The sequence below is a fragment of the Pygocentrus nattereri genome, chromosome 4 (assembly GCF_015220715.1).
Source record: "Pygocentrus nattereri isolate fPygNat1 chromosome 4, fPygNat1.pri, whole genome shotgun sequence".
Lineage (NCBI taxonomy): Eukaryota > Metazoa > Chordata > Actinopteri > Characiformes > Serrasalmidae > Pygocentrus > Pygocentrus nattereri.
This window is the reverse complement of record NC_051214.1, coordinates 39,453,341-39,466,819: the sequence shown is the minus strand read 5'-3', so window position 1 is coordinate 39,466,819 and position 13,479 is coordinate 39,453,341. Positions and strand designations below refer to the sequence as shown.

General features: G+C 38.7%; 1 protein-coding gene across 4 annotated transcripts in view; it reads right to left on the bottom strand.

Moving 5' to 3' along the window:
• Positions 1-2,756: 2,756 nt before the first annotated feature.
• The window catches only part of dpf3 (D4, zinc and double PHD fingers, family 3), a 47,606-nt gene continuing 36,883 nt past the window's right edge, over positions 2,757-13,479 (bottom strand). For 3 of the 4 annotated variants that reach the window (XM_037537893.1, XM_037537892.1, XM_037537894.1), the window contains 4 exons: positions 12,044-12,172; positions 6,102-6,214; positions 4,114-4,195; positions 2,757-3,700 (listed from right to left, as the gene is read on the bottom strand). In XM_037537893.1, coding sequence (XP_037393790.1) covers positions 3,624-3,700; positions 4,114-4,195; positions 6,102-6,214; positions 12,044-12,172 — 401 coding nt within the window. In that variant the 3' untranslated portion in view covers positions 2,757-3,623. Of the gene's footprint in view, positions 3,701-4,113; positions 4,196-6,101; positions 6,215-8,322; positions 8,965-12,043; positions 12,173-13,479 lie in introns of those variants that run through there. The other variant, XR_005130208.1, reaches the window with a different exon arrangement.

The following is a 13,479-nucleotide window of genomic DNA, read 5'->3' as shown; positions in this document are numbered from 1 at the left end:
TCAGCAGATCTGAGGATTTGCAGCATTTGCCTTGATAAATTGGCTCTGAAAATAGAGCCTCTAATGCATTATACAGACCGGAGGAGGAAAGAGAGACGGCAAGCGAGAATATCCAGATGGAAATAGAGATGCTAATATATCATGAACAAAGAAATACAAAATGGAGCAAGCAGATGTTTCACTCTGCAAGGTGTAAAACTTTAAAGCGCCCTTTTCCCCTACAAAAGAGAGGAGGTGGCTACAGAACTTTCTAGAGTGACTCACACAGTGGAATGTTTTCTGAACAAACCAATTAGTCAAACACTTACAAAGAACAAATGGAAAACTGTTCATTTCAATGCAAGCAACAACATACACATTAAACAGTCAGATGTCGTCACATAAAATACAAATGGAAACAAATAAAAGCTCAGGATTTAGAAGGAAACATTGTGTACACAGATATATGGGTTTTCTTGGCATGGGGGAAGCACAAATGGAATATCTATATGCAAAACATACATACATAACTAGTCTAAGTCATGATTGTCTGTGGAAAATATACACTGAAAAAACACAAAAAATGTTTTGTTCCAGTCTTGACAAAGTTATAGTAGCTCTATATAGCATTAAATACATATTTTAAAGTAGCCAAACACTTTTTTGCTGATTTCATGATTGCATTCACAAGTGTTCTATAATCCAATGTTCTAGACATCTACCTACATCTAACTCTTTTTTTCTACTCACATTTTTTTCATAGCAGTCACTCAGTGCAAGCTGAATAGTTCTACAACCCCAATTCCAAAGAAGTTGGGACGTTATGTAAAACAGAATACGATGACTTGCAAATTCTTTTCAATCTATATTCAATTGAATTCACTATAAAGACAAGATATTTAATGTTCAAACGGATAAACTTTATTGTTTTTTTGCAAATATTCACTCATTTTGAATTTGATGCCTGCAACACGTTCCAAAGAAGTTGGGACAGGGGCGTGTTTACCACTGTGTTACATCACCTTTCCTTTTAACAACACTCAATAAGCGTTTGGGAACTGAGGACACTGATTGTTGAAGCTTTGTAGGTGGAATTCTTTTTCATTGTACAACTTCAGTTGCTCAACAGTTCGTGGTCTCCGTTGTCGTATTTTGCACTTCATAGTGCGCCACACATTTTCAACGGGAGACAGGTCTGGACTGCAGGCAGGCCAGTCTAGTACCCGCACTCTTTTACTACGAAGCCATGCTGTTGTAACACGTGCAGAATGAGGCTTGGCATTGTCTTGCTGAAATAAGCAGGAACGTCCCTGAAAAAGACGTTGCTTGGATGGCAGCATATGTTGCTCCAAAACCTGTATGTACCTTTCAGCATTAATGGTGCCTTTACAGATGTGTAAGTTACCCATGCCATGGGCACTAACACACCCCCATACCATCAGAGATGCTGGCTTTTGAACTTTACGCTGATAACAATCCAGACAGTCCTTTTCCTCTTTGGCTCGGAGGACACGGCGGCCATGATTTCCAAAAACAATTTGAAATGCGGACTCGTCAGACCACAGGACACTTTTCCACTTTGCGTCAGTCCATCACAGATGAGCTCGAGCCCAGAGAAGCGGGCGGTGTTTCTGTGACTCAATGTGTTTCACATGACACTCACCTGTTTCCAATTAACCTGTTCACCTGTGGAATGTTCCAAACAGGTGTTTTTTGAGCATTCCTCAACTTTCCCAGTCTTTTGTTGCCCCTGTCCCCACTTCTTCAGAACGTGTTGCAGGCATCAAATTCAAAATGAGCGAATATTTGCATAAAACAATAAGGTTTATCCGTTTGAACATTAAATATCTTGTCTTTGCAGTGTATTCAATTGAATATAGGTTGAAAAGGATTTGCAAATCATCGTATTCTGTTTTTATTTATGTTTTACACAACATCCCAACTTCATTGGAATTGGGGTTGTATGTGAGAAATCTTGCATCTTGTACTATAAATCTTTGCTCTCATGTTGAAATGTTTTTTGTTTAAATATACAGAAATGGAAACACAGACATGTGGGTAGCACTTTACTTGAACCCTGCTAAGTAACGTTGACATAACCATGCCATATACATGTCATGGCAGAAGTCTGACAATGTCCAGCAACATAACCTGTCATCATGATTAATCATGATATATGTCATAATATGTGATGTCATGATGACTAAAAATTAGTATGTGATGTAAGCATTTGATTTTCTTTCTTTTTTATCATTTAAAGCAAACCAAATGTGCCATAACATGCAATAATGTAGTGAGAGACAATATAGAACTGATGGGATTCAGTTCTCTGCAACAAATATACATTTTATGTTTACTTGTATAGTGCACAGCTACTACAAGTATTGAAAGTGTATAAATGAATAACAATCAGTACTTCATGTCTCACAACAACTGAATTATGTATTATGTATATAAAAATCCTTGTTCTTTTTGAACAGAGAGGCTAACAACTTTTCTTATGTAGAAGTAGGCTGATCAACTAGTAAAGAATATGTCCCATGGATGTCTTACACACTTCAAATGTCTGTAATTGAGTTAAATCTGCCTTAAGTAGCACCGCACCCAGGCTGACTTTCAAACAGCTCCTCCTTTACTACATAGTCTGCTAAGAAATTCTGTAGTCCATCTGTTTCTCTGCATACTTTGTTATCCCCCTTTCACCCTGTTCTTCAATGCTCAGGACCCCCATGGACCCTCACAGAGCAGGTACTATTTGGGTGGTGGATCATTCTCAGCACTGCAGTGACACTGAGGTGGTGGTGGTGTGTTAGTGTGTTACGCTAGTGTGAGTGGATCACACACAGCAGTGCTGCTGGAGTTTTTGCTGCTGGATAAAATGGACATAATCTGTCATGACAACTTCTGACAGCATGAGAGCATACGACATCTTTCATGACATGTTTATGGCATGTTTCCTTCAAGGCTATGTAGCCGGATATAAGTAAAGTGTTACCAAAGGGGGATGAATGAAGCATAATGACTGTGGAATTACTGTAAGAGGCTGTTTTGCTATGTGACTTAGGCAGAAGTGGCATTTTGCTACAAACTGTGCAAAGCTGTAGTCTTTGAATCTTCATAATGAAAGTAATTAACAGTCTTTGTCATTTATCATACAGACCAAGAGGAATTTACAGGTGCCTGCTTTGAAAGAAACATGATAAAGTGAACTGAATTATAAAATTAGCTTGTATTCCATCAGTCTCACTCATGCTTCTTTTTGGTGCTCTTTAAAAGAGTTTGACAGAAATGATTGTTCTACAAAAACCTGAATAGTTTCTACGTGGATGCATCATAGTGCTGCTTGGCACGACTTGTTTTCTTCCACTTTACCAAAGATACCGTGGCGTAAATGACCCTGCTTTTGGACTGAGTTTGCGAGGTAGACTGCTGATTACTTGGTCATATGACTGAAATGTCTGACTCTGTGTATTACTTTGTGCTGTGTAGACGAGTAAACGTTATAGAGGTAGACTCTCCCTATACCACTTCAACTTGGAGCTGCAAGGCGGAGAGATACAGGTGTGTGCCTCCATCCTGATTCTGCTCCGTGCTGTGTGTACTAGTGAGGCTATGAGGGGTATGGAAGAAATGAAAAAAAAACTTTACACCACTGACGGTTCTCCAAAAGCAGATGCTTTGTCCTTTAGTAGATCCAGACAAAGATGACAACTCCAGCTTCCTGCAAATGCAGTGAAGGGCAGAATGAATTCATGGATTCCATACAAATACACATGCTCATGTTATATATATATATAAAAATATATATAAAATCTACTCTCACTGGGCATTTTATCAGAAACATACACCATGCACCTAGCACTTTGTAGCTTTACAGTTACTGCCTGTAGCCCATCTGTTGCAGCACAATTCATCAGCCCCCCTCTACCCCATCTGTTAATTGATAAAGGACCACCCTCGACCGGATATTATTTGAGTGATGAACTATTCTCAACTATTCTCTGACGCAGAGCTAGTTGCAAGTTAAACACAATTGATCATAGTTTCTATCCTGTGTCCAACCTGGACGTCCTGCTGAAACACATAATGCTTTGGACAAGTCAAGAAGTGTACGCAGGTGTGTGGTGAGCTTACCCTCAGGAGGCTCAGTCATGGGAGGTTTGAGGCAGTACATATGGTATCCCCGATCACAGTCATCACAGAAGAGGAGCTGATCCTGCAGGAGAGACATTCAGTTTTTTTTAATTACAAATCTTTGTTAAGAAACAAAGACATTTAACCAAACATAATTTTAAATATGAAATATATATCCATCCATCCATCCATCCATCCATCCATCATCTTCCGCTTCTCCAGGGTTCGGGTCGTGGGGGCAGCATCCTAAGCAAGACCTCCAAGTCCAAGCCAGACCTCCATTTCCCCAGCCAATTCCACTAGCTCCCTGGGGGGGATTCTGAGGCGTTCCCAGGCCAGCTGGGCGATATAGTCATGCCAGTGTGTCCTGGGTCTTCCCCAGGGTCTCCTCCCGGGTGGATTTGCCTGTAACAACTCCCAAGGGAGGCGTCCAGGAGGCATCCTAACCAGATGCCCGAACCACCTCAGCTGGCTCCTCTTGATGTGGAGAAGCAGTGGCTCTACTTCGTGTCCCTCCCGGATGACCGAACTTCTCACCCTATCTCTAAGGGAGAGTCCAGACACCCTGCGGAGGAAACTCATTTCGGCCGCTTGTATTCGCGATCTTATTCTTTCGGTCATTACCCAAAGCTCATGACCATAGGTGAGGGTGGGAACGTAGATCGACCAGTAAATCGAGAGCCTTGACTTATGGCTCAGCTCTTTCTTTACCACAACAGACCGGTAAAGAGCCCGCATCACTGCTGACGCAGCACCAATCCACCTGTCAATCTCCCGCTCCCTTGTACCATCACTCGTGAACAAGACCCCGAGATACTTAAACTCCTCCACTTGAGGCAAGAGCTCATCCCCGACCCAGAGAGGGCTCTCCACCCTTTCCCGCCTGAGAACCATGGCCTCGGATTTGGAGGTACTGATCCTCATCCCGGCCGCTTCACACTCGGCTGCAAACCAATCCAGCGAAAGCTGAAGTCCACGGCCTGATGTCCCCAACAGGACTTGTGTACCCTGCCCGGATCAGGGTTACCAGGGCCCCACCCTGGAGCCAGGCCTGGGGGAGGGGCTCGCCAGCGAGCGTCTGGTGGCCGGGCATTCACTCATGGTGCCCGGCCGGGCCCAGCCCGAAGGAGCTACATGAGTCCCCCCTCCCATCGACCCACCACCGATGGGAGGGGCAGTAGTAGGGGTTCGGTGCACTGTGGATCAGGCAGTGCCGAAGGCGTGGGCCTTGGCGTTCTGATCCTCGGTTGCTGAAACTGGCTAAATATGAAATATTCTGGTAATTATGCATGTAAGTATGTATTTTGGTAAAATACATACCAATATGGACCTAACCAACATAGCTATGTTTATATTTTCAGTGCAAAAATGTAAAACGCATGTAAAATGTTTCTCTCTTTCATCATATGGAACTTTTCCATCATGTATAAATGGTTACTAAAAGATGTTTTTTAGATTTTTTGTTCTGCTTGTGATTATACAATCAAGTGAAATTCAATAGGCAACACTGATTATATTGTATTTTATATTTGTCTGCATTTTCAATCAGGCTGGTTAAATCTTTTTTAAGGGTCGAGGAACCTTTTGTGATCAGCTGTGTGGGACACCAGTTGCAAAGGATTGGGAACCTCTCTTATAATCAATTATATTCAATAGTAATTATAACTTATAATATTCTTTTGAAAGATGTCATTGTCTATATATTTGTGTATTCAGTATATTGTAAGATAATTCTGGACAGTAGAAGCATAACCAAATCAAGTCCCGGTGAGATCTGAGACCTGAATCACATCATAAAGAGTCATAAATGAATCAAATCATTATGGGGTTAGAGATTTACACCCCTTAACATATAACAAAGTACTAATTAGATTTTGGTTTAAAATAATATCCATTAAGAGCCTTATAATAAAATTTTTTTCCCATATACTGTGCCAGTCTGTGATGGGTATGTTATGATATTATTGTGCTAGGTTAAAATCTCTTACATCGTTCTCCGAGGTGCCACACAGACTGCAGGATTTGCACTCAATGCACTGCCACTGGTACGTCCGCACAGCCTGCATCATGTTGTCTGTGAACTGAAGGCAAGTGGGGTGGCCTAGAGAGAGAAAGAGAGAAATGAGAGTTCAATCTAACAACAATATAAATATAAAATTAAGACAGAGAAACGTTTCCTGTCATTGTTGTTGTAAATTTATCAGACACTGATCATTTTGATCGTCCTTTACAATCATGACTTGTTCATTGGAAAAAGTCAGATTTAGCAAAAGTCACTTTAGAAATGGCAACAACAAGCAAATGTTTATTTTTTAGATAACTAAATAAATGGAAATGTCATCGTAACTACTGAATATTTCAAATCTATTTTGACACATAAATATTGATGACAGATTATATTGTATGTTTTATTTTCTTCCGATAAATAGAACGTTTGCACTAAAAGTTGCAGAATTCTCATATCATCTACAGTTGCCTGTGGCCTGTAGATGACGTGGTAACTGAACAAAAAACATGTAATTTGACCAGAGGTGTTAAAATTTTACAAACAGCTACAGATAGGTAAGAAGTAGATAGACAGACAAAAAAAGCCAGGTGGTTACACATCCCTAGTCCCTGCCCCATCTCTCGCTTTAACTGCCAATGTATACAACTGTCCATTATTTGGCCTGCTTGCTGCCTTTATTCCTGCTTGAGTAACCAGTAAAGCTGCTTAAGGCTCCCTGTACAGAAATCATGCAGGTTGTGAACGAGTGCGCAGAGTATGTGTGTGAAACTCTCTCTCTCTGTGGGAAGCTTCCACGTGCTAAGTTACATTTCTCCTGTCCAAAAGACAAATCTGAACAATGTTCACATGCCTGTCAGTCAGCTTTAGGAATGTTAAATAAGAAATAAGTCTCACTTTATGTTTTGGCTACTTATCTTCTAAGACAGATGAAATTATTTGGCTGTCACTCATGCTAAAACTGCACTTGAACAACAGCTGAACAGGAATCTTAGCTAAAAAAAGGCCCTTTATTGTTTCCTCATAGACATCCTGTCTTACAGCTCTCTTTGACATTTACAGTAGACAGACTGTGGAATTACAGAGCAAAGCTGTAAAATCTTGTTCTGTTCATTTTCAAAATACCCTCAAAGCTGTTGCAAAATTGGTCTGGAACAAAACAAACTTAGCTGTAGCTCAGTAGCTGGATCTCAGTGTTTCCATTTCTGTACGTCCAGATATTGACTTAAAAGCACAAAGTAAGGAATTGTTGAAAGCAGTAAGCCAGTTAGCAGCACTGCAACAATGCCGCCAATAAACAAATACAATGTGCTTACCACTCACTGCATGCTGTTAGCTAGAGCAATTGGAGGCACTGTTTCAGCAATTCTTGTGGTTTGAAGAGCTAATCCAAGCAAGGAAAGCAACAAGGCCCAGCTGCTACCACAATAGTGCCCTTGATTAGACTTGATTAAAATAGCACTAAAGCAAAATACACTGTGATTTGAGTGTGCAGCATTGCTTAGACCGAAAGGCAAACTTTTATGACTTTTAAAAAAAAAGATGTAGAAGCAGCTAAATTAGTGGTTCTCAAATCATTTCTCTGAAACCCCAGACATTTCACATTTTTGCTCAAAACATCAAGCAGATATGTGGACCATCTGTGTGTCTCTGAGGACCAGCTTGACAACTACTGAGCTAAATAACAGGCTTTGTATTCTGTTGTGTTCGATATAAACAAAGTAAAAACAATGGCAGTTTGTAAATAGAGTGCAAGAAATACTCAAACAAAGGCAGAATAAAAAGCACTGTCATTGATCATTTGGCATTACAACTGAAACCAGCTGTCACTTTAAGAGAAGCTACACATTCAATACTGATGAAGGAGGCTTAGACCTATGATAAACCTCAAATCCAACTCCTTTAACAGATTATAGGTTTCATAATAGCACTTCTGAGAGACTCTTGTTAGACTGTGTGTTTCATAGTCACCCCCAGTGCCTACCTTAAAATGGCAACAAATTGAGAAGGCAAAACCCAGTTCATGTAAAAGAAAATGATGTTTCACACACGAAGTGTCCACTGAATGCCACTCATTCTTTCCATTTCCCCTGCCAGGTGGCCAGCAGCACACATTAGAGAGACGAGGATTCGCATGTCCTGCAGAGGGAACGATCGGCCCTGTTAGTCGAGAGATGGAAAGGTAAACGCCGATTGGCTCTTACCTCTCGGCTAACTGTCCTCCCTCGCTTCTTTCTGCCTTCCAATTGGTCAGCGTATCCAAGTCGCCGTGGTAACATCTTCTCAGACTTGCCTGGTCTGCCAAGTCTTGTGATCTGTTCCTTCTCATCAACTGCCTTTATTCAGTGGTAGGAGCTCACACACTGTCTCTTATGGACACATAGTGTGTCCTTTGAAGTTGCCCACGTTTGGAAGTTGTCCTTTATTTTTGTTTATTTTTGTTTTTATTTTTAATTCCTTTTTGCACACATCTCTGCCAAAAAATTGTATTCTACGCCCTGCCCCCATTCTCCTCATTGCTCAAAGAGAGGCTATACAAGAAGGCTGTAAAAGCAACACCACTACGGTTCTAGAGAAAACCATTAGCCGTTAGTTCCAATAGTTCCATTAGCGCTGAAGTCCATTATGCGCACTGAAAAACAGTGCACCAAATCCTTCCTTGCTCTGTTTTATCTCTTCTATCTATCTGTTCTGGGGTGGGCCACTGCTGTCATCTGAGAGAAGCCCATCAAGCTCGTCCTCCTCAAAGCCATGAAAGGTGGACGCCTCACTTTCGGATGTGTCAGCGAACATGTCCCGAAGTCCAGCCGGCCTCTTCTTCGTCCTCGGCTCTCTCGCACGTCCAGCTGACATGTATGACGGACACATCAGCATCACAGCAGAACACATACACAAGCAACACTGCAGTCAGCTAGGCTTCACACATTCCTCTCAGCTTGGACAACTGGCAATACAACAGAGGCAGCCTGGCATATGACCAGTTAAGTTACTTTAGGGATGAATTTAGTTTATTTGCTATTTCCTTTAAACGGAAATACAGAGGCCATGAGTGTGCTGCTTTTTAGTATGTCCTCAATTTTATGTATTTCCAGTTGCATAAGATGTAATTCCAGTAAGATTCTATTCACTTTCCTTATGTTGCCAAGCGTTTTTATGTCTTTCAACATAATGAATTCTCTCTCTCTCGCTGTCTGTGCTAGTTATGTATTTCACCCATAAGCAGGGAAACAGTTTGAGAATGAGTGACATATCTAAAGGACATCAGAAGGAAGAAACATAAAATGTGCAAAATATGAGAAAGAAAAATAGAATAAGAATATTTTGTGGAGCACATGAACTGAGGCAAAGTAATGAGGCCCTAAATTCCTCCTAACTTAAAAAACAGAAAACAGCTCTTCATACGTCCACCACATTTGTACCAGACAATAAATTACCAGACAATAAACAGCCAAGTTGAACAAATCTCCTGTCACAATGTAATGAGATTTGATGTCCAACTGAAAACGCTGAGTGTTTTCCAACACAGACACAGGTTTTGCAGTATGCTTAAACGATCAAGCAGTACAATACCTTCAATAAATATTACTTTTGTGAAATGACTGGCAAAATCTAGCTTTCAGAGCTGCTTTTTAAACTGTCTCACTGTTAGATCAGCATTACATATAAGAGACTAATAGATGTTACTATCGATCACAATATATTTATAGTGCTCAACATTTGCCATATTACTAAAGCTTAAAAAAATTGAGAAAATGTTAGTCTTAACATCAGTGTTGGGGGGCAGTGTGGTACAAATAGCATAACAGTAATTAGCTTTTCCTGTAACAAAGTAGTGTAATGCTTTACAGTTTAAACTAAAAAGGGAAAGACTATTAAGTTGGCTTGACAAAGGCAGCTGGTAATGTTTCAAAAGTTAAATCAGTCACAAAACACTGTTGATTGTTTATGATAACTTAAATGGGTTCATATATCCATTCCATTTATGCTATGATGTTGCTATGATATTTCAGTATTTTGTTAGGGTGTGCCTTGGTTGCTGTTAGGTGGTGGCTAAGCTGTTGCAAGGCTGATATTTTGGTGTCCCAGGTGACTGCTAAGTTGTGAGCATAATTTGTGAAATAAGGGGGGGGGGTTCAAAAAATATATATATCCCTGATTGTATACTGACTGTGGTGGAAGAAGAGGTAGAATAATAAACATCTTATATAAGCAAAATGATTCACCCTGATGTTTCAGGATCTTGAGCAATCTCCAATCATTCCTATGGAATCAGTTAAAATAGCACAAGTAACCTATTTGGGTGTAGATTCTACGATCTTGTAAGGTTTTGTAGTTCTAGTTTTAAAGCTCTAGAGGGAATAGCACTGCAAATATTTGACTGCAGAATAATAAGAAGAAAATGAATAACAGTAAGTTTTTTTCAAGCAAACATAATTTTTGTAATCACATTGAAGTTAGTGACTTAATGAAAATGTTGTCCTTGCTTTGCTATCCCTAAAAGAAGCATTTTTATTAAACATGATGCATTTTGAAATAAATTTCCTTTGTGCAGGTTATTCATACCTGTCCTGGTATATAACGTAATGTAAGTTTCTATTCAGAAACACCTCTCTTACCTTTGCCTATTTTTAACTGTATCTACCAGTTAGTTCCTGTGTATACAAACAGCATTAGTTGTTCATAATGTTAACCAGGATAATTGGCTAAACCTGGATAGAGGCATGCCTTTTAAATTAAGCTTACCATGCTGTTCCTTTCTAAATTAATATTTGATTTTCCGTTACACGTTACAGGTGGTACAGATGTGTTTGGGTTTTAGAGATTAAAGAAGTAAAGAAGTAAAGTAATAAGTAGTGAGATTACTTTTTCCAGGATGTAATCAGTAAAGTAATCCCATTACAGTTTGAGGGAAGAACTACCCAACACTGGGAAACATGCATTATCTACACAGACAAGAACCCAAACCACAACTAGTTCAACTCAGTAAAATACCAGAAAATGAACACACACTCATTACAAACTATGCGCTGATGGTATATGTGCACATAAGTTAAACATAATGAAATACACCACATGAGAACATGTTGAAACAAATGGAATACATGGTACATTTAAATTATTTAATTCAATATTCTCTCTTTAAATTCCTGATGTTGCTTATTAATATGACTTATTAATAAGGCCTGTCCTAGAAACCAAATGACTATGTTGATTGTTTTATTTTACCCTATACAATATCTCATATAATATTTTATAATACAGAAGCTGCATAATAGGTTGAGACATATTTTTTAAATATATCACAGGACTGTGAAATGTGATTTCTAACTTTACAGTCAAAAAGTCATCCACATTGATCTGCATGTATACAGTTTTTTGCAAAGGTTTGAATACCCCTGGTCAAATGACATGTTTTGTTACATTTTTTAAGTGAAAATAAGTGAACAAATCCTCTACTGCGAACACACACTTTAATGCACAATTACTGTTTATTTGTGAATTTAACATGTATGGAAAGATGAAATGTGGCCTGCTCAAAAGTTATGGCTCATTTTATACCTTTATGTTTTATTTATTCCAATACGTTACGCTCATCAAATATAAAGAAAAATGTCCTATTTAGTTTTTTCTCTGTAAGAGATGTATTTGCCTTATTTTTTACTTACAAAATCAGCAGAACATGTCTATTGACCAAGGGTGTTCAAACTTTTGCTTTGTTTCAATATGAATCTAAAACAGTTTGGACAGTTTGGACATTGCGAAGAGAGAAGCAGTATTTTTGCCAAAAAAGATGGAAAAGGAAAAGATGGAGGTGGAGATAAGCTGCTTGATGTAGCAGTAGTTTTACTCCTCAGATGTTGGTGAGATGATGAGGCAAGGTGAGTAGGGCAGTTTTAGAGTGTAATAGATCCCAAAGGTACTGACCAGAGCGCCCACAGTCGGAACAAGACACTAACTCCTCAGCCTGGCCTGTCTTTCTGTTAGAGCCTGAGTCCCCCAGACAGAAGTCACAGTAATCATTGGGGATGATCGCACCATCTGGTCCCTTTTGGGCTACAGGGAAAGAACAGGCCACAAAGATGAATATTTCAGTAGTAATAATAATGCATAAATACATATAATGTAATACACTGCTCAGAATGCTTCATGGTGTATGTAAATAGAACAGTGTAAATAAAACAGTGAAGAGAATGTTAAAAAACACTCAAACATTCAGTCTTTCAAATTACCATTAAAAGTTTATGATCACTTGGTGTATTAATCATTTGTTTTATTTTATATGCAAGAAGATTTATATTTTATTTTACATTTGACTTGTTCCTGTTATTATCTATTTACAATAATGTATTTAAATCGCCTTCAAGATATGATGACCTCTTTTCTAACATGAGGCATTCTGTATAATGTTGTTTACTGTTTGACAGATTTCTAGCTATGAAGTTGCACAGTGAATCCACTTTATAGATTTATCTGAAACCAAACTGATTTTACACATAGTCCCGGGACACACTCTGAATACAAATTATTTTCCAAGTTAAAGTTATCAATTATTTTTTGTATCCATCAGAAATATTATAACACTCAACAACAGCCACAACAAAAAACTGAGACTTAAAATGATTGAAAAATTATATAAGACATTTGTGTGTCTTTTACGTATCTGTTCTCTTTTTCACAGACATTTCATATCTAATATATTTGCAAATCAAGTTGAAGTTTTCTAAAGCAATATCTCAGAATATTAAAGAAATTAAGTCAGGCGTGTCCAGGAGTAGAACTGTAGACCTCCAGCTTGAAGATGTGCATTTGTGTGCCATAATCTGCTTTGAAGTAAAACAGAGGGTTAGGTGAATGTTTCTAGCTTGCTATTGCTCATTTGGGCCCAACATATTGTGTGAGAAGTTATAATATATCTAAAATGATGTACTTTTCAATATGGCAGAGCACAATTTCCAAAATATATGAACAAATTCAATAAAAAAAAAGATAATAGAAGTGTGCCAAAACTTTTGAGCACTGAATTTTGTTCAAATCATTGAAGCTTTCACACGATTATAGCAAGTTTTGAACATTAGTGTAAATAAAAAGGAACAGGAATTGCTAGTAAAACGTTAAACGAAATAAAATTTAGCTGCTTTATAAAATTATTGGTAGGTGTCTGCAAAATGATTAATAGGTACAAAGTATTGATTCTTTGGAGCATAGCAGCATGCTTGAACTGCATGAAGGTGCTCCCCGATTAAAAACTTTAGAAAGCAGCAAAAAAAAAAAGAGTCCTAAAGCCAATTCTTTAAGAATTAGGTAGCTAATGCAATGTTGCTCAAGAAATAACAGCTCTTCATTATTTGTGTCAATAGTCA